The sequence below is a fragment of the Chaetodon trifascialis genome, chromosome 21, assembly GCF_039877785.1.
Source record: "Chaetodon trifascialis isolate fChaTrf1 chromosome 21, fChaTrf1.hap1, whole genome shotgun sequence".
Classification (NCBI taxonomy): domain Eukaryota; kingdom Metazoa; phylum Chordata; class Actinopteri; order Chaetodontiformes; family Chaetodontidae; genus Chaetodon; species Chaetodon trifascialis.
Window position 1 is genome coordinate 13,157,191 of NC_092076.1, and position 21,485 is coordinate 13,178,675.

The 21,485-nt window shown below is 41.0% G+C and overlaps 1 protein-coding gene across 1 annotated transcript; it reads left to right on the top strand.

Moving 5' to 3' along the window:
- Window positions 1-4,628: 4,628 nt before the first annotated feature.
- On the top strand, window positions 4,629-21,466 carry ace (angiotensin I converting enzyme (peptidyl-dipeptidase A) 1). The gene is made up of 26 exons (XM_070990460.1): window positions 4,629-5,047; window positions 8,064-8,231; window positions 8,362-8,449; window positions 9,362-9,505; window positions 9,630-9,821; window positions 10,572-10,669; window positions 10,758-10,927; window positions 11,017-11,240; window positions 11,402-11,546; window positions 12,395-12,493; window positions 13,287-13,409; window positions 13,511-13,722; window positions 14,767-14,903; window positions 15,222-15,380; window positions 15,740-15,827; window positions 16,042-16,185; window positions 16,884-17,075; window positions 17,430-17,527; window positions 18,000-18,172; window positions 18,435-18,658; window positions 18,760-18,904; window positions 19,057-19,155; window positions 19,435-19,557; window positions 19,904-20,094; window positions 20,389-20,401; window positions 21,023-21,466. The coding sequence occupies exons 1-26, from the start codon at window positions 4,694-4,696 to the stop codon at window positions 21,195-21,197; spliced, it is 3,978 nt and encodes a 1,325-aa protein (XP_070846561.1). The 5' UTR covers window positions 4,629-4,693; the 3' UTR covers window positions 21,198-21,466.
- Window positions 21,467-21,485: the final 19 nt, after the last annotated feature.

The window sequence follows — 21,485 nt, forward strand, 5'->3', positions numbered from 1 at the left end:
ACAATAAGGCCACAGTTAACACCCTTTTCATGCAGTTTTATTGTCAGTGGTCACACACAACCCTGAACTCAATTCCAATCAGTCTTTAGGCACCTGCTGCCCTTTCTCAAACTTTTGTCAGTTTAAACACTGGCTTTGAAAAACAGGATAAAAATCTCATGATATATATTTCTTTTCTCAACAAAAAATGTAAAAGTATTTTTGGTATAGGATGTGTTTTCTTTATGTTTTATGCACATGTCATTTCCTGACTTGACGCTGTCGTGACCAGGTGTCTATCAGCCTCACATGTTCAGTGTGTAAAAAGTCAGCAACACTGATTTACAGCCCCCCCACATGCTGATCATTGTGACCCTCAACTACTCACACAATTGCTGTCCCTGTCTCGGTGTGAGTCTTCCCCTGTCTTTACCTGACTAACACCACTGAACTGAGCAGATTGAATCTCAGTTCAGCTTCAATCAGTGGTTTTCAGTGAGATCTCATCACAGTCACCATTTTAGTGTTAACTTACTTTCTCCTCCCTCCTGTTGCGCAACCTTATGTAAGTTAGACCAAGTTCTCTAGAGTTCACTTACCTCAAAAGTATAATGTCAGCATTATTGAAATGATGTTGTTATCTGTTCGAGAAGAAAGCACCTTATCGGCAGTAACACTAAACCAACATCAAAGACGTTCTGTTTTAGATGTGATTCAGTGTATAGACGTATTGAATGATAAGAGTCTATGTGACATTATAAAGTAATATTTATTTATTTATTAATTTATTATTAACTGTAGTTGTGAATATCAAGGTTAATAGATACTTTGATTGACTCAGGACTATCACCAACCACTATAACTCAACAGTAGATTGACATCTACTATCTGGGATGTATAAGCTGCAACTACGAACTTGACTTTAACAATCAGATGTGTCACATTTCATCTGTGATAGCTGTGTGATTGTTGGCAAAGGGAAATATGCTCCATCCAGACATCAAACTCCTAAGGTTACTGTTTTTCAGATAATTAAGTCATTTATTAAGATTATTAAGATTTATGATCCTTCCTTGAGCAAAGTCACTCTTTGGAACATTAGTATGTTTTATGGCCTCATTCAGTCACTGCTTCATTCTGAGCAGCTTTTTAAGACACACTCCCTGGTGTTGTTGCAGAGCTTAGCTAACTGTCAGTGATTTTCCAACTCCGCTGACACTGGAGATTTGAATATCAGCTAAGCTATTGTTAGATATGGGTAGTCCTCTAATATGGATGATGTGCATCTGCATCTTCTACCACAAAACTCAACTATTTAACAATGTCTGAAGCCATTATTGGACATTTCATTTAATGCCAGTGAGACATTATATAAATACTTTTGTTCTTTTTCTGACCAGTTTAATTCCTATGTGGTGTAATTACTCAGACACATAAAATTTGCTGTTGTTTGAGGAAAATGTTACTGGACAAATTACCAAGAAGAAACAAACCAGGCATGCATGTCTGTGGACTAACAATGGTTTTGTTTTTCAAGTCTTGTTCAAAGTTTAACTAATTCCAGTGATCTGACCAAGACCCTAGTAAATGATCAGCTGATTGGTTGCAACAGGAGCAGCTGATGAATTTTAACACTGTGTGAACATGTTGCCATAAAACATAGAAGTGATTATGGTCTAAATGTGACAAGAAACCACTTAAGCTTTGAATAGAGTTGTATCCTTTAAAGGTTAAATATTATACAAAATGCATGCCATATTATAAAAAGCCACCAGACTCCATTAAAAAAAAACAAAAAAAACAGCAATGTTACCTTGCAGATCATCATGGGATGGACGTCAGTGACTGATTTTTCATGTTGCTTTCTGTGGAGGTTTTAATGTTACTGCAGCACTATTAAAGAAACAGGAGTTAAAATGGAGTGTTTCAGACAGAGGGTGAATAAAGGTGTGGCACCAATGTACCGTAGAAAATGAGTCCTTGTTGAACATTAAAGCCTTTAAAACTATTCTCGGAGGACCCCCCCCCCCCCCCAAAAAAAAGTATGAACCTGAAAACTGAACCTGAATGGTGTCAAACTGAAACCTTTGACACAACGTCTGCCCGATAACCATAATGAAAAAAAGTGTGTGTGGCAACTTCCTCTTCCTTCCTTTCTGTTGCACGAATAATGGATCAAATGACTGTGAGTAATGTGAATAGAGCAACCCTGTATCCTAGAAATTTGATTTAGGGTTGGGTGATATGTTAAACTTTCCCAACCAACCACGTCAACCCAACATGAAATGACTGCTGATATTTTAAGAGATGTGTGCTGGTGGCAAATTTGCTACATGTATTTATTAGTCTAATAAACAAACAAAGCGCTACAGCGTTGCCTGCTTGTGAAATGTTCTGAGTAAATTTAACCTGGTGAGCAGTTACACAGTTATGGTATGTGCAGGGCTTTTATTGTGAAAGGTAGAAAAACGGAAAGAGTGAACATGTAATGCGCCTGGTGGTGTGGAAGCAGTAAAGAGTTATGTTGTGTTGGTTCAAAGAGTGAGCACTTACATATCCATTCATCACGCAGTCAGAACACTTCAATGATTTTCTGATGTTACTCTGTGTGTGCTAAACGGATGAATGAGCTATCATTTACGAAGTGGAGTTTAATACTTTCTAGGAAAGCAAACACAGCAATGAGGACATGGAGTTGGAGGTGTGCTGCATGTTGCCTGCAGCTCCTTATCTAACAGCTCAGTGTGGCTGCTCCCTTTGGTTCCATTGCAAAAATGTTAAATGTTCATTAGCATTTTTGATAAATGATCATGGCCAGCACTAAACACAGTAACAATTATTGTGAAGCAGCCAATTCCTGTGGCTGCCTCCCAGCAGAAGCCAACTTGTGTTCTGCCAGTTGGATATTTTTAATGTGCAGCAGAAGCAGTAGGAAATATTCCATTTGCATTAGCAGTGCAGCATGAAGAGAGCGAACAGTACGTGTTGAGGCTGTAATCAATTAGGTAAAATTGTGCTGGATTACATGCATGCATTGTTTTCCTGTGAGTGTCTACACAGAGAAGTAATTACTGACAGCAACACACACTGTGAATGGCTGTACTGCGGAAAAATGCCAACCATAAATGGCATCAAAAATAGGATTTGCTTTAATAATTCAGAATAAATTCTGTATATTTTTAGGATTCCAACTTCAAAAGATCATAATGCATCAGTTTTGTGTATACATTTTGTTTCCACTGCCCTCAAAAAATGAGTTAAAGCAGGTCTAAGTATGCCAAAAACATAATTTGGGATTTGCTCTAAATGCTGTACAATGTGCTTCATAAATAGTCCATCATGAACAGAATAGGATTTGATATTCCTTCATTAAATTTGTACTGTACGTTCTGTTTGCTGTAACCTCATTCGATCTGCTCTCGGGATTCCAGGAGAATGAGCTAGTGTAACAGCTTAATTTGGGATTAGGAGCAACTCAGTGAAACTGGTTTGTTGACTGTTGTAATTATGGCAAGAAAATGCACATGTGTTTCTTATTCTCTCAACGAGAGGAAATAAACAGCTCAGTGGAATATTTCCATCCTCAATCTAATGATTGTCAAGCGGTAACCTGAATGTGCAAGACAGCGCCTGTCCACTGGATTTGCACCGACAGTTGCTGTGCAACAGCAATAAGTCTTATTTCATGCTACAGTACTGTGGGACTATACACTTTGTATTTTTGTTATGAAGATGCCAAGGCTGGAGACAGAATATGCAAATCCCTCCACTGCTTGACAGCTGTTAAACTCCTCATTCTTTAAAAAGACCTGTCAGAAATAATTTCTGGGTGGTTTTCTCAGATTTTTGATCACCAGAAAATTTATTTTTTGCTGACCTCATGAGAAATACAGTTTCCTTTTGTAACAATTTGACACAAGTTTCTAGTCCTCTGATGAGGGAGAGAAAGCACCGCTGTATAAAACTCAGGTTGAGTATAAAAATCCTCTGACTTCTTGCACTCTGTCTTGCTGCTGCTGTAACGTGAATTTCCCCCATGGTGGGATAAATAAAGTATATCTTATCTTATCTTATCTTATCTTATCTTATCTTATCTTATCTTATCTTATCTTATCTTGAGTATCAAAGACACAACTCTAGTTGAGCCCCTTTCCCCGTCATGTCTCTATCTGACTTCTTCTGCTAATCTCTTACAGCCCTTTCAACCTTCAACCTTCAATCCTGTCACACCCCATCGTTTTTATCCCCCCTCTCTCTTCCAGCCCTGTCTTTATAACTCCCCCCGCTGCCTCTGTTGTCACCAAGCTGAAGGCGGGAACTGAGAGCAAAGTACGTGGAGTCCCTCCTCGACTCTCCAGTGCCGGTTATTGAGGATCTGCCACCCTACAGGCAGGCAAGCAGACAGGCACACCACACTGGTGTCATATCTTATCTCTCATCTGCTACATTTATAGAAACTTGGATCTTATCAGACATACTGCCAGCCCTCTGTACCCTGACAGACTGGTAAACAGCACAAGAAGAGAGGGGGGGAAAGATAGTGAGGAAGGGAACTGGGAGGAAATATGTCCAGTGCTGTAAAGTGCTAAGAGGGAAGGCTGCAGAGGAGTGTGGGCTGGGTTAAACTGGCACTTTAAAAGAAGCTTGCTTTGGCTTTTGTGCATTTAACCAGCAGTCAAGCTGGAAGGCTCAGAAGGGTGCAGTTCAGGAGTAGATGAGACAAGAGCTTCAGGGGGAAGGTGTACACTCACTTCACTGGAACAAGAGTATTTTTAGCTCCCAGCTCTTTCATTTCCAGTTTTCTCCTCCACTCTTTCCTTGGTGCAGGCTAGCCATGGGCACCAGTGTGGATAGGTCTGTGTGGACGGTCCTGCTGCTGCTGCCAGCCTTGGGACTTTCTGAGGCTCTGCGACAAGAATGGAAGCCAGGAACCTATACAGGCACCACAGAGCAAGCACAGCTGTTCCTTCAAGACTACAACGCCACTGCAGAGGAGGTGTTATTTAGCAGCGTCCTTGCCAGCTGGAACTACAACACCAACATAACGGACCACAACTCCAAACTTCAGGTAAGACATCTCCTGGAGTCTGGGGCTTAGAGGATAACATGTTAGCTGAACTTTTCACTCACATCTGATGTAAATTTGGCCCGTATAGATCATTTCTTGTCAATACTGGCACCTTGTCACCATTAATGAATGCATGGTCAAGGCTTTCTGTGGAGCTGAGCCCTGCTTGACTTGGAGATCACCCCTATTCATCTCTCTCCAGAAATACATGCTCAGTTTCCTCCCAGCACGGCCAACTCAGCTTGTGTGTTACTGGAAATATAAAACAGATCTTAGTGCCTGCGGTGTGAACGTCTTCAACTTTTGAATACATTGCTAGGGGGTCTTATGTGCTTTTATGTTGGCTATTTATTAGTTTAACTGTCTCTTTTATGATATTTTCTGCTTAATACAGTTTCTTCAGATGGATACACCTGCTACAGGATGCAGTTTTACACACATTAGGTTTTTATGGTCCAATGTGGCAATACTCACAGCAAATAAAATACCTCACCAGACGCAAGATATGAGACATTACATTAATAGCAGACTGAAATGGTTTTGCAGTTTTATCTCGCCATATGCCTAAGGCCCATTTGCATCAGCATTGAAGACAAGGCAGACAGGACACCGACAATAAAGCAGGAGAAACGGGCAGCCAAGCAGGAGGCTGCAGGAGCTGATGAAACTGTAGAAGTGTGATATTGACTTGCCTGTGCATGCAAGAGTCCGCACACTCATATTCATGGATGAGTGCAAGCAATACAAGCTTACTCATATATAAACTCATGAAAGCAAATCATCCAAAGGAGTCACTCAGGGTGTGTGCTTGGACAGCTGTCACAACAGGATCTCAGAACGCTATCCGGGCTTTGAGCGCTGCTCTCCTCACACATTGAACAGGTGTAGATTTGCCCCCCCCCCCCGATCCGCACCAGTGTCAACAACAGGGTCAGGCTGCAGAATTTGTTCTGCTCTCCCGAATGTGTCGGAGATGTAAGGTGAAAGATGAGTAGGCTTCAAGTTGTCATGTATGAGCATGATTTTTTTTTTTTTTTTCTGGGCAGTTCAAAGATGGAGATCAAAGTGGATCAGAGCACTGAGCTCCATCTGATCTGGCAGCAAGGGGGATCACAGCAACTCCATGCTTCAGTTTTATAATGTTAGCATTCCACTGACGCTGCACTGGAAGTCCACCTAATTCAAATTACGACACCAAAATTGCAGATTAAATCACCAACATTAAATGCACTCTGCTCATGCATTTAAAGCCAACATGCATATGCACACAGTCTTCCTCCTCAGCCCATGCAGCTTCAGAGGTGAGGGTGATTTGGTCTCAGTGCAAATGAGGCTCAGGTTTGACGTGCAGAGGATCAAACAGAACAAGGATCAGCTCACAAGCTTCTAATCATGCTGAATAAAAACCGACAAGAGTGGATATCAATGACTGATGTCCTTTGAACCCTGCAATGAAAAAACAGCCGCCTTCAAGTGTCACATTCAGACCTGAGGCTCAGTCATTCATCTCCCTGCATACTGCCATACATGCCTTTTCACACGACTTGAATATGAAGTTTGAGAATTACCTACACTGTGGGGGTTTCATTTTGAAATACCATAAATCCATTTTGGAAACAACCAAGCACATTTTTGTTCTCAAATACAAATGTCTTCAAATAACACCATTACTAACTTGATTGTATTTACCTTAAAAGCTAACAATCAAAGACCAATGTGTGAGCTCATTTTGGGAAGAAACTTTGAGGGAAAGAAAATCAGCCTCATTCTCACTTTGTTTCTTTGGCTGAGAATGTGATTATCTGGGCAGATGGATGGGTGAGAAAACGATTGGGAAAAAGACAGAGATTGAGAGGAAGAGCTCAAAGGTCAGAGTTAATACTTCACCTCACTGTCACCAGTTTTCCCTCCTGCTGCCTGTTATTTTAGTGAAGGCTGGGAAAGAAAGATAAAGACTTTAATGAAAACATTTGTGGAATGAAGCTACTGTCCTGTCCGTTTGATCAGGATGTGTGTTGAGCAAGTAGTGAGCTGTGGGCACTAAGTCATTGCTCTGTTGTTACAATGGCGTCAGTGTGTTTACACATATTTTCCCCAACTGTGGTTTGCATGTCTTCCTTTTAACCTGACACAAAGTATGGAGCTGCAACACAATAATTTACAATAACACATAGTACTGCAACAACAGCTGTAGTTCATCATGTTGAAAATCAATGTGAAACACATATTGTCTGTGCAATGTTCCACAGTAGCCTTGACTCCATCCATTCTTCCAGCGCTGTCATTATGGACTTAGAGGGCCTACAGTGCATCCATGACCTTGCAGAGTGCTATAAAGAAAAGCACCCGAGATTCAGGGAGGCCATATATGAACATGTGTGCTTGATACAAAGACATTTTTTAACAATATTGTCCTTGAGGAAGGGTTATTCTGTTTCTGTCCTTGCTCTCAATACACAGAAAGAACACTTTATTGATCCCTGGGGCAAGATGTGCTGGTACAACTGTCAAAGAACATATTAAGCCATAAATGAAGACATGTTGTAGGTATAGGAGTTGAATAACAAGTGCGCACGGCCACGCTAGAGGCTCTATGAGGCTGTGTTATGGCTGGCTAGCGAGTTGGGTTGTAACAGGCTGTATTAACCAATGTTAAGAAAACCAAACTAAACCCTAACTGTAAGTCACTGGGCTTCATCCTCTGGGGACCATGAATGTCATAACTATCCATCCAAGATTTTTCAGTCTGGACTGAGTGATGGACTGATTTACAATATATGTATATACATCCTGATAAAGCTAATCAAGTCTGCCCCTGTGCCAGTATCACTGCAGACCTTGCTTGGTCTAACAACATGTTTTAAGACATAAAGAATCTAAATGACTGATGCTACTTATTCATTATCCCCTCTTGGTAGGTCTTTACATTTTAGATTGTAAAATTGATTGAGTATTTGCAGACATGAAAAGCTTCAGTGTATTGCTTTCATTCATTTCCTCCTCCTCTCATGTTTAGGTAGAAGCATCCCTAGAAGAGCAGGCCTTCGCATTTGAATGGGGGTCAAAAGCCAAGAAGGTCTTCACCAACGACATCACCAGCTCTCTTGCGGAAAAAGACCAGAAACTGATGGCCAAGATCAAGATACTGGGAGCTGCCAACTTGCCTCTGGAAGAAAGACAGCAGGTTTGTTTCTATTTCATGTTCATGAACTGGGACATTTGCTGTGAGTTCTGGTCATTTTTTGCCACCGTATTAGTGCTGACTTCTTTGGAACATCATAGACTGACTTCACATCTCTTTTTCTTGTCTCTAGTATAATGAACGTCTCAGTGAAATGGACAGCATCTATTCAACAGCCAAGGTGCATCCAGAGCCAGGTGTAAGCTGGAGCCTGGAACCTGGTGAGTAAATACAGACTAAATGCTCAGTTTGAGGCTTGCAATGCTTGAAGTATGTGGCATAGATGTTTTGGAGTTATTAGTTAGCATTAAAAAAAAAAAAAAAAAAGGAAAACAGGAATGGAGCAATGTTTAGGAATATGGAGCAAACAACATTGTGGAGGGGAAGTGTAGAAAGAAAAACAGTTGTAAGTGGTTCAGATCTTATCTGTTCTTGGAAAAGAAACAGGATGGGCAAATTACTTCAGAGAGGTCTCCAAAGGAAGTGTTATGGATGTGTCCATGAGTGTTGAGTAAAAAAGCTATAGAAACAGCAGTAGCAGCAGTCAGTAGCTTTTAACACTGCCGCATGTATTGTGAACAATGGCTCTGTGTTTTTCTGCCAAAAATAATTGTGAGAAATCCTTTCCAACATACACAGTACAACTAGAGAGCAAAAACATTTCTTTCTACTTAGAATGAACACTTGTAAACATAAAGAAGCTAATTTAATGTTGTTAAGATGTAGTTCCCATAATGATTGTTGGTTTGTTGATCTTGCAAATCATCTAAAGTGGAACAGGGTTATTCAAAGTATGTGGTACATCCCCTCACAAAGAATGTGATGTCATTATGATAACAAACACTGTCAGCTTTTCCACCACTTTAATCATCTTCTTTAGTCTTCAACAATCTCCTTTCCTTCACCTTCATTTCCTCCTTCTGGCATTCTGAAGATAAATGTTGTTTTACATGGCGCTCAGACTATCATGGAGCTGTCAAAGCTAATCTCTTGGATAATGTCTGTTCTGCCCTTTTCCTGCTGAGAACATAAAGTCATATTGACACCAATACACCTGATTGTTTTAGGAAAAACTTCATATTCCATCATTTTCTTTACATCTGAGGATGTGTTGAATGTTTTTCATTATGCAGAAATCACAGATATCATGGCCAGCTCCAGGAGCTACAAGAAGCTGCTGTACGTTTGGGATGAATGGCATAAAGCAGCAGGTGTACCGCTTAAGAAACCCTTCTCAGAATTTGTGAAACTCAGCAACCAAGCCTCTCAAGCTGATGGTAAGAGCTCTTCCTTAACCTTCGACACTGAGACCACAAGGTCCACAATTCTAATTCATCCTTATAGAGGAAGAGAGAGAGAGAGAAATAGAGAGAAAGAACACTAACATTTTGTCCTGTTCAGGATTTGCGGACACTGGAGCTGAATGGCGCTCTTGGTATGAGAGTGACACCTTTGTACAGGATCTTGAAGAACTCTTTAGGACCATTGAACCGCTCTACAGGAACCTGCATGCCTTTGTGCGCCGCAAACTCTACGACCAGTACGGTTCCAAGTACATCAACCTTCAAGGACCCATCCCTGCTCACCTGCTAGGTACAGCAGAACATTTTATGTTGCTAATATACACTGTCTGTCTGCTGACAGCCATGAACGAGAGGGTGGTCTGTTTTTTTTGTTTATTTATTTATTTGTCAGAGCAGGAGAGAGTATTTATTTTTCTATGCCCCTAATTTGTATTTTATTTTCTTGCTATGTTATGTGAAAAGCATGCCTTATGTATGCACCATGGCTGCATCTTGCCACACAGAGGACAACAATCATGTGTCTTTCTTTATCAGGACCAATATAATCAGTTTTAAGACACACTAAATGTGGATTTTACATACAACACACTTTGCCAACATTTAATCCAGCAATTGCCCCTTTGTCACTTTGGAAAGTTTAAGACTTTCCGCCATGTCCAGTCAATCTTCTGGTCTGTAAGAGCTGTCACTGAGATAGCATGTGTGAAGTGTCAGAAAGAGGCAAAAGAGACTACTACTAAAAATTTGATCAAATCAAAGAACAAATCTCGATATTTCACCACCTGAGACTTCATCTAACCCATCCCCAAATATAATGCTCATTTACCACAACTCAACCTGCTCTATAATGAAGGAAGTTAATAGTACTTAATATAAACACTCGTAACTTAATAAAAGTGTTGTAATCACACATTAAGATGGAGAAACACCATGGCAAGTTGTTTTGTGAGCATGTGAGGCATTTCCTACAGTGCCTCTAAGTGGAGTATCACATAAGAAGTTCTAATTGTTATTTAAGTGTTTTCTTCCTTGCCTGCAGGAAATATGTGGGCCCAGACCTGGAACAATATTTATGATATGATGATCCCATTTCCTGAGAAACCCAACCTGGATGTGACTGATAGAATGGTCAAAGATGTAAGTATGGGGGAAAGATTTTCTGCCAGTAGGATGGACTGCAGGAAGACACTGAATTGTGATTTCTGTGACTGTTTCCTCTTCACAGGGCTATAATGCCACACACATGTTTCGTGTGGCAGAGGAGTTTTTTACGTCTCTGGGTTTAGATCCGATGCCTCAGGAGTTCTGGGATGAATCCATGTTGGTGAAGCCTGATAATCGAGAGGTGGTGTGCCATGCGTCTGCCTGGGACTTTTATAACCGCAAAGACTTCAGGTAAAATTAACAGATTTGGCTACATGAGAGCTGTTTGATGATTGTGTGATGTAATGTGATTAATTATGTTGATGTTTCATCCTCTGTAGAATCAAGCAGTGCACCACAGTAACAATGGAGCAGCTCTTTACTGTACACCATGAGATGGGGCACATCCAGTATTACTTGCAGTACAAGGACCAGCCTGTGGGCTTCCGTCGTGGAGCTAATCCCGGTTTTCATGAGGCCATTGGCGATGTTTTGTCTCTCTCCGTCTCCACACCCAAACATCTGCAAGCCATTGGTCTGTTGGATTCTGCTACCTCTGACAACGGTAAAGAGACAAAGGCAGACATAAATAAAGTCCAAGCCACTGAAATACCCTCCCACTGAACAGATGTGGATGAATTGCAAACATTAGGGAATCACATGAAGCCTTGAACATTTTATTCATCATCAAATGCTGAAATCAAATGTGGCGTTGTGTTTCTCCAGAAACTGATACCAACTACCTGTTAAAAATGGCTCTGGAGAAGATAGCCTTCCTTCCCTTTGGCTACCTCATTGACCAGTGGAGATGGGGTGTATTCAGTGGACAGACCCCTGTAGAACGATACAACGCTGACTGGTGGTACCTCAGGTAGGCTCTTATGCATAAGCTTGATATACTTACAGAGCCAGGCTAGCTGTTTTCCACTGTTCCCAGTTTGAAGCTAAGCTAAGCTCTCAAATCATCACTGTGGGTGAACATCCAGCAGTTATCATTATCATTAGAATTTATTTGTGTTTGTGTTTCTTGCCACCTGATGAATGGAAGTCCAGTATTCATTCTCTATTTTTGGTCTCTACCATCTCTTGATATCTGGCTCTGTAGCTGCTAAAAGCTCCACTGTGTTCCCCTGCTTGTTGGTGTCTGTCTGTTGTTTGGTGCTGAGCAGGTAGTGTAATGATAGAGTGGGCTTTTAGAGCTTATTGGCTGAAAATAGCCTACAGCCTGCTGCAGCCAAAAACAGTGCTATGAGAGTGGCGAGACTGAGCTGAGAGTCGCTCTGAAGCTCTGTAAAGTCAAGGGGAGCTGCAGAGTCAGATGATAATTCTGACCCCTTTCATACTGTCACATTGTTTTCACATTGGCGTTTAATATATTGCTATGAAAATCACTGCTTCAATGTAACACTCAGTGACTGACTGATAATCCATAACTAAAATAAATAAATCCTTTACAAATGCTGAGACTAATCCCACCCCAACAGTTGAGCTGCTCTGTAACAACAATAGAAGACCACTGTTGTACTAACTGCATTCACAATTAAGTGTGTGAGCGTGTGCGTCTTGGAAGCTGCTGGAAAAAGAGCACCCATGCCCAGCTGACACTTAGCAGATACACAAAACATTCATTATAGGCTGAATATTTTTCCACACGTCATGTCTGAGTTATACAACCCACGCCAGTGTGTTCTAAATCTCTGTCTCCATTTCATTTTAAAGGACAAAATATCAAGGCATCTGCCCACCAATCAAGCGTTCATCTGAGTACTTTGACCCTGGGGCGAAATACCACATCCCTGGAAACACACCATACATCAGGTAGTGTTCTGTTCAGCCTCACCACTATGTTGTTATATTTCCAGCCACCTGTTTATTGTTTTAGCCATACAGACTTGTCACAGTGCTTAAAAGAAACACCAAAGATATAATCGCTTTACAGTTTTAGTTCCATAAATTTGGGCCATCACCTTTTCAGTGCAGAATCAGTTTGTGTACATGCCTGCACGAGCAGATGAGGATACCAGGGATATTACACGGTAAAGTGGCTAAACATGGAGGAATGGCTGGTGTGCTGGGAATTAAGGTATTGCGTGTTGCAATCTGGCCTGAATTACTGGCACTTGAGTGTGCTTTTAGACAATACAACAACCCTACAATAGCAGGAAGCTTGTTGCAGAGGCAGGAGGCTCTATAAGAAAAGCCTCTGACCCCAGCTTGTTTCTTTAACAATGTGGGGAATGACAGTTAAACACACACTTACTTAAAGCAGGCAAACATGTTTTGTGTAGTGGCTGCTGAAAGACACACACTACAACATTCTTATCATTGAAACTTAGGGTTTAGTAGTCCTGTAGTCAGTGTATTGAAGTATGAAAGGTCTTTATCAAAAAGTAGAGAATATAAAAACACATTTAAACTCAATTTATCCATAGTTGTAGCAACCTTTAATCAGTTGTTTCTGACCTCTCAAGTATGATGTCATCTGCTTATAAGGTCATATAATGATTTCTGTCTTTTTTTACTTTCAGTGAAATCTTTTGAAAATGTTTAAAAGTAGTAGTGCCAGTGTGATGCACTGAAGAGGTAACAAAGCAGTTCTGTCCCCCTGCAGGTATTTTGTCAGCTTCATCCTGCAGTTCCAGCTTCATGAAAAACTGTGCAATGCATCCGGGCACATCGGTCCCTTGCACACATGTGACATCTACAACTCCAAAGAAGCAGGGGCCATTTTAAAGTTAGTAATATGATTAGACCCCCATTGTTCATTACACAGAGCATGAATAATGGTTTATACAAGTGGTGATGTGTAATACAATTTCATTCTACCTCCTCCAGGAAAATTCTTCAAGCTGGCTCTTCAGAGACTTGGCCCAAGGTGCTCCAGGATGCTATAGGCACCAACAAGTTGAATGCCAACTCGCTGATGACATACTTTAAACCCATTATTGACTGGCTGGAAGAACAAAATAAAAAATCGAATGAGACTTTGGGATGGCCTGATTTTGACTGGATCCCCCCCGTCCCTGAGAGCTACCCTGAGGACATTAGTAAGAAAAAACTTTAAAGTGCAATCTTTAAGATTTCAGTCTCAAAATGTAAAGTTTTTGAAATTTGAAACTAGAATCTCAAACTCTTACAGCTTTCAAAATCGAGATGATTTACTTTTCTTCTTTAGAAAATCTTTGAATTTTAAAAAAGACAATACTTCTGTATTTCAAAAGTTGTTACAGGCCAACAACATTTGATTTAAAAGTAAAAGAATTAGTGAAGAGTTGCCCTGAAATTCTGACGTTTGCAGCCTGTAGCTCTTCATCTCACAGATCACTCTCTGCGATATTCCAAACTGATCACTGACACATTTTTGATGAACAACTCAGTGCAAAGCTCAGTGACAAATACTATGCAATTCCTGCCTCTGTAAAAGTCAACTTGTGTTTTGCCATTTAAGTGCTTTCAACATGAAGCTGTAGCAGGAGGAAATGTTCAGTTTGCATTAGCATTAACTGAATACAGCATTTTTTCTGGGACTGTAGAAACTGGCACACAGTTCATAATGCTGCAAATACATAAAATTTGCAATACTTTCAGCAATGGGCCACACGCTTAATCACCATTGTGTTACAGTACCTCATTTGGCAATAGATAGTGACTTAACAGACATTTATTTAATGAAAATCTTGAAGCACACCTGACAGTGTTGCTCAAACTGAATGACAAACAAAATGCAGGATAGAATAGAAGTTGAAATACATTAACGTTATGTCAGAGAAGGATGTAACAAAAGAAAATTGTGGCTGTGCAGGATGGATTAGATGTGGTGCAAACTGTTTCTTCTGTCTTTGTAAAATTTCTCGCAGCCTGTTCCAAGATCTTCTCTGCATGCACACAAAGAAAAAAGTACAGCTTTCTATTCCGTTTGAAGAGAACGACTGAAAACAGGAAGGGCCTGCGGTGTTTACACATCTAATCACAATTCACAGGCGGTAATTTTGTGAAATGTGATAGTATGTTTCAGATTTATTGAGGTGGATCTTTATTTACAGTAGGCATCCTGCATTTTGGCTAACTTGTCCCTTTACTTGTGTGCCCAGACAAGAATACAAATGAGCAGGATGCAAAGAACTTACTAGAAGAGTACAACCGCACAGCTGAGGTGGTGTGGAACACCTACACTGAGGCCTCCTGGAAGTACAACACCGATATCAACAAAGAAAATGAGGAGGCAATGGTGAGACCCTCTGACTGACCGACTCCACTGAGATCTCTTTAACATCATTCAAATGACTGTTGCATCTTGTGTTGATTTTGAGCATTAAGGTGCATTGATATGCAATTTTTTAATCAAACGTGTCAATGAATCAAGAGTTGATTAAATCACTCACTAATCAACCTGTGTATGCATTGTTTCATGTACAAAAGTACCAATTTGTGCAGTTTTTAACCTGTCGATCAATCCATCCACCCATTCATTCAACCAATCTCCCTGCTACGCTGACACAAAATGTGAAAATAGAAAAAATAAAGAGTATGCATTACTCCTCTTCAGCTTCAGAAGAACCTGGAGATGTCAAACCACACCCTGGAGTATGGAAAGAAGGCCCGTGAGTTTGACACCACGGACTTCCAGGACAGCTCGGTCAAACGCATCATGAAAAAACTCAGCGACATTGAGAGGGCGGCACTGGACCCATCAAAACTGACAGAGGTGTGGAGGACAGAGTTTTTGTTTTTCAAATATTTCTTTAAAACAGAGCTGCTCTGGAGGCAGAGATAGTATATTTGCTGAGTTATGTGGGAAAGCCTCAGCTAGCTCATGTCAGCCTGCAGACTTTGCAAGAGGGAATACATTTGTTGAACAAGTGCTAGCGACTCAACGCTGGTGCAATCAAAAACAAGTAGTGACTGTCAGCATGCCAATTAAACACATTGTTCAGTGATTCTGACTTTCACTTTTTAGAGTTTTTCTGACATCCTCATACCCTCCTCTCTCCACCTGAACACTCTTCAGAGAGCTGGCTGGGATCAGTTGTATCTAATGCTTGTTGGATGCCCTTACCTTTTCAGTACAACACTCTCCTATCCAAAATGGAGACTGCATACAGTACGGCTAAGGTCTGCAGAGATGATGGAACGTGCTATCAACTGGATCCAGGTAAGACTATGGAATAGATGCCAATCCTAATAGGGAGAGTTTGACTCTATTTGAATTAAAATGAATAATGAAGTAAATGTTCCTATGAAATAATGTAATAACTGTAATAGGTGCAATAATTATCACTTTGAAATCTGAAAAAAAGACACCATGAATTCTCCGTTGTGTTACAGTTGGTAAAGTTTGTGTAATGAAAGAATGTGCTGTGTTTCAGATCTCCAGAAGATCATGGCAGAGTCCAGGGATTATGACGAATTGTTGTTTGCATGGAAAGGATGGAGAGATTCTGCCGGCAAAGTGCTGAGCAAGGATTACGAGAGATATGTTGAACTGGCCAACGAAGCTGCCAGACTCAATGGTATGACCTTTGAAGAGTAATTTCACATCCAGCTTGAGATTCTTCCTGTTCTCTTTGGCTTGAGAAATACAAGGATGTGGGCCATGGAGAGCAGGAGAGAGCAGTCAAAGAAGCAATTGTAACACAGTTCCATCAGTACATATTCACAATGGCAACTGGGCAATTTCAATTGCCTGGGCTATATGGAGTCGACATTTTGGGAAATACACTTACACTCTTCTTACTGAGAGTTACTTTCATGTTTTTATGGTAAAACTAATGTGAACAACCAGTTAGCTTAGTTTAGCTATTCCCCCCTGTTTCCAGTCTTTGTGCTAGTCTGAGCAACTTATATCTTGTTTGTTTAATTGGTATAGAGACTGAAATCTAAGAACATTATTTCTTGGTTGGGACCAGTATGTTACTTAAGTCTCTGCTGGAGTCTCTGCTGGTTGCTTACAACATGGTCTTCAGCCAAGAAGCAGTCTGGCACATGGTTAGCAGATTTGGACACAGCCAGGCTAGCTGTTACCCCCTGTTTCCAGTCTTTCTGCTAAGCTAACCAGTTGCTAGCAATAGCTTCAGAATCTTAGAAGTGGTTTAAGATTCTCATCTAATTCTTTTCTCGAAGGACATGTTTGCATAAAACTGCATTTGCCAGCATACAGACCCAGAGTCTGATTCACTGATGAATGTTTTTGTCCTGGTGCTCTCTATAGGTCACTCTGACAATGGGGCTTTTTGGCGCTCCCTGTATGAAAGCCCCACCTTCGAGGAAGATCTGGAGGCTCTGTGGAAGGAGATGGAGCCATTCTATCAGAATCTGCACGCCTATGTTCGCAGGGCTCTGTACAAAAAATATGGCGCTGAGCACATTGACTTGAAGGGACCCATTCCTGCTCATTTGCTTGGTAAGTAACAAGAAGGAACTTTTGGGCTTTCAGGAATTGAGGCTAAGATCACAGGCCCAAACCACCCTTCAGTCCGTATTGCACTATGGAATTTAAAGGATTCTAACACTCTAGCCTAACTCTCTATTGGCATTCTGTCGTTGGCTGTAGATGCAATTGGATTTAGGTGGGATTTAATTTGCTTTCAGAGGCGTCAAGCATGAGATTGCGTGTGACAGTTCCGCACGGTTAGGGATTGGACTAACACAGTAACAAATCCTACTTGGTTTAACACTGGCAAGGCGGAGAACGGCGTGCCCGTAAGTCTTTAGATGTAGAAATATAATATATGAATGCTGTCTTCTGTCCCTTCAGGCAACATGTGGGCACAGACGTGGTCTGGCATAATGGATTTGGTCATACCGTACCCAGATGCCACGCAGGTTGACGCCACTCCAGCTATGGTGGCAAAGGTGAATGAACACATCAACCAGCTGTTGCATAATGATCACCACTCCACACATGAATATAGAAGGACACACACAAAGAACACACACCCATGCATTCTTCCACCATTCTGCATGCAGCTTTCGAGGTCAAGGATCAGTTTGTTTCACGGAAAATACTCAGATTTGTTCCAAAGTGGGGGATCAAGCAGAATGAGGATAAATACAGAGGCTTGCACTGCATAAACCAGCAAAAAGCAGCAGTCATTCATAACTGACATGAAGTGTACTTAACACATGAATCGACTGTGTACATAATTTCAAGGGGAACAAGAATGTTTCCTCCTATCCTTTTAGTTTTTTGTTTACACTTTGTACAGTCATCTATTTTTTTAAACATTACTGTTGCTTTTTCAAATGTTGAATATTTCATTGCCTGCAAAACTCTTTATATGTGCACACACATACATTCACTTCTTCGCCTTTTTTTCCCATTCAGGGCTGGAACGCCAGTAGAATGTTCAGGGAATCAGACGATTTCTTCACCTCTCTGGGTCTTTTGCCAATGCCACCCGAGTTCTGGAGCAAGTCCATGTTGGAGAAGCCATCTGATGGACGGCAGGTGGTGTGTCATGCCTCTGCATGGGACTTCTATAACCGAAAAGACTTCAGGTAAAATACATCTTTCAGAAACAAACTAATTGGTAGGCTCTCATGCTTTGATGCTTTGATGGTGTGGTGGTCTGGCCTAAATTTAATACAGAAACATTACTCAAAACTTTGGACCTTTAGACCTGAGTACAGCAGAAGAAGTAAGTATGGAGCCAAGGCACAAAACAGCCAGTCACACACAAGCATATACATGCATTAAGTACACAGAAGCCAGGAAGATGTAATGTTCATAGGCTCTTCATGGCCTTGTTTGTGTCTCCAGGATCAAACAGTGTACAGTCGTGACTATGGATGACCTGATCACGGTGCACCATGAGATGGGCCACGTCCAATACTTCCTTCAGTACAAAGACCAGCCCGTGTCCTTCCGTGATGGAGCAAACCCTGGCTTCCATGAGGCCATTGGCGATGTGCTCGCCCTGTCCGTGTCTACGCCCAAACATCTGCACAGCATTGGTCTCCTGGACAAAGTTGAAAGCAACTACGGTGAGTGATCATGACCATGAATGCAATACAGTTCTGTAAAAATGTGGTGTTTTCTCACGGCATTCAGCTCATGATTTTGGTGTATGTATCCCTTCATCTAGAGAGTGACATAAACTTCCTGATGAGCATGGCACTTGATAAGATCGCCTTCCTACCTTTTGGTTACCTGATGGATCAGTGGAGATGGAAGGTATTTGACGGACGCATCCCACCAACTGAGTACAATAAAGAATGGTGGAACCTCAGGTAAAGTTCACCAGTATTTTCACAAAGTTCAGTGTTTAACATCTAGAAAAGTTACAATGAATTAATAAAGCTATGTTAGTTATTAAGTTATTTATAGCTTGTGTAATGATTTTTTGTAAATGAGAACTAGATTATATTGTATTGCATTGCAGATTAAAGTACCAGGGCCTGTGTCCACCTGTAGCACGTAACCAGGAAGACTTCGATGCGGGTGCAAAGTTTCACATCCCTGCTAATGTGCCCTATGTGAGGTAAATATTCAAGATTCAGCAGAACAAACAGGGTCCCTTGATAATAGAACGCAGACAGACTGATAGTTGCTTTAAGACACTAGAGATAAGATAAACACCCTATAGATGCTAATGTGCTTTTACTCACATGGTTTAAAACATCAGTCACCATCACATGCACAATTGAAATAAATGTGCCATTTTTTTTTGTTTTTTTTTGTCTGTGTGTGTTTTGCTGTGTTTTTTTCTGGAATTTAAAGCCACAGTCTTGACAGTACATGTTCAACTCTCTTCACCCAGGTACTTTGTTAGCTTCATCATCCAGTTTCAGTTCCATGAGGCTCTGTGTAAGGCTGCCGGCCACAATGGCTCTCTACATACCTGCGATATCCACAAATCTAAAGCAGCTGGGACACTGCTGAGGTTAGTACTCACACCTACCGTACACACACACAGGTGTACCTGCTCTTAACAAAACTAATGATATGCAAAAAATCCACAAAAAATAGTTAGGTATTACAAAATGGATTTCATTAATGTACATGGATACCAGAAACGATATTTTAAAAAATTTGACATTATACGTTGCATTTATTTTGCAATTATTTTATTTTGCTACAGCTGACATGAAAGATTTTCGCATTTGTCAGTGCAGACAGCTGCTTAAAACATACTGCATGCCATGTGTGTAATTATCTCAAGAACACACTCTTGCTACTGATCCTCATGCCTGCTGACCCCCTTCTCTGATCTGTGTTAATGCCTGCAGCAATATGATGAAGCTGGGCTTCAGTAAGCCCTGGCCCAAGGCTATGGCCATGATCACTGGCCAGTCTAAGATGAGTGCTGAGCCGCTCAAGAAGTATTTCGAACCTCTCACTGAATGGCTGGACAAAGAGAACAGCAAGAACAATGATGTTCGTGGCTGGCCCAACTACGATTGGACACCTTCAAGTACAGGTATGTCCATCACATTCATGCATGCACGTACTCTGATGCATCCACAGATACATAAACAAAAGCATGTGCACGTGGGCAAGCCGCATTTGCCGGAAATCTGCATTAAATAAGTTTTCCAGTCTCCCAGCCAAGTGTTTTCTGAACTCCTTCCCAGAAAAAAGGTGCATTGTCTTCACACAGCAGCATTAATGTTGTTTTTTTCCTGCTGCGGCCTACAGTGAAATCTATCTCCTGCTCCTCTTGTTTTACTGATGAGATCCTGCTGAAAGCATGTGTGCAGATTAGATTGATGAGATTCTGAGCAACAGTGAAAGAGAGTGTTAGGAAGAGATGGTGGGGGAAAAGAGAGCACAGCTGGTGTGCAGATCAAGAGAGCAAAACTGAATTTTGATGCACAAACGAATAACAGAGTGCAGAAAGAATATAAAGGAGGTGGAAGAAAGAGACTGTTTCTTCAGACTACACTGTAGAAACAAAAGGGCTCAAGGTACTCTACCTTTGTTGAGAATCAACAAAAATAGATCAGTGATACAAAAGCACCCACATGTCCTGAATCTCATACAGTTACAAAGCTGCACAGCTGCACTCTCAGACCCATCCAGTCCAATTTGTGCAGTCGATTTGCAAGAAATAGAACAGATGCAGCAGTTTACGATTAAGATATGTTGATGTGTACCATCTGCAGGTAGGAAGAATAACATCTTGTGCATTCTGTCTACTTTTGCCAGACAACAGCTTTACTCTTTTAGCTGTGGTTTGTTTGAGGCTTTAGATTTTAAAACTGCTGCTTGTTAAATGTGGTAAATGTGAATGAGTGAGTTTGTGAGTGAGTGGAAAACAATCAGCTCGGCATTGTACTTACTTGTTATTTTTGTGTATGTCCCGCAGATGAAATTAAGAACGAGAACGAGAACGAGAACAATAACAGTAACAGTAACGTGAGCTTCCTTGGTATGAGTTTGGATAGCTCAGCTGCCATAGCTGGCCAGTGGATCCTGTTGGCCCTTGGTTTGCTCTTCTTGTTGACCACCATCCTATTGGCCTACAAGTACAGGAAATCAAAAAAGCGTTCAAAGTCCTCTTCCACAATGGAGCTCAAGTAAAAGGACGAGATAGGTGATGTCTGCAGTAAGGCCTGACTTACTGTAGCTAGCACAGTGCTGACCTCAATGTGAACATTGCTGTTTTTCTGTACTGTAAGTGCATCAGATCAAATTAGATTTTCTTTCTGGTCTGCCTCCTTATCTAGTCTTGTATATTTATTGTAAACACTTTGAGCCCAATTATTTTTTGCCTATGCAAAAGAATATTACAATTTTGTAATTTATTTGCAATATTTGATGATTTGGGAGGAAATATTTTCAATGAATGTTTGTGAAGTCAGTAATTGC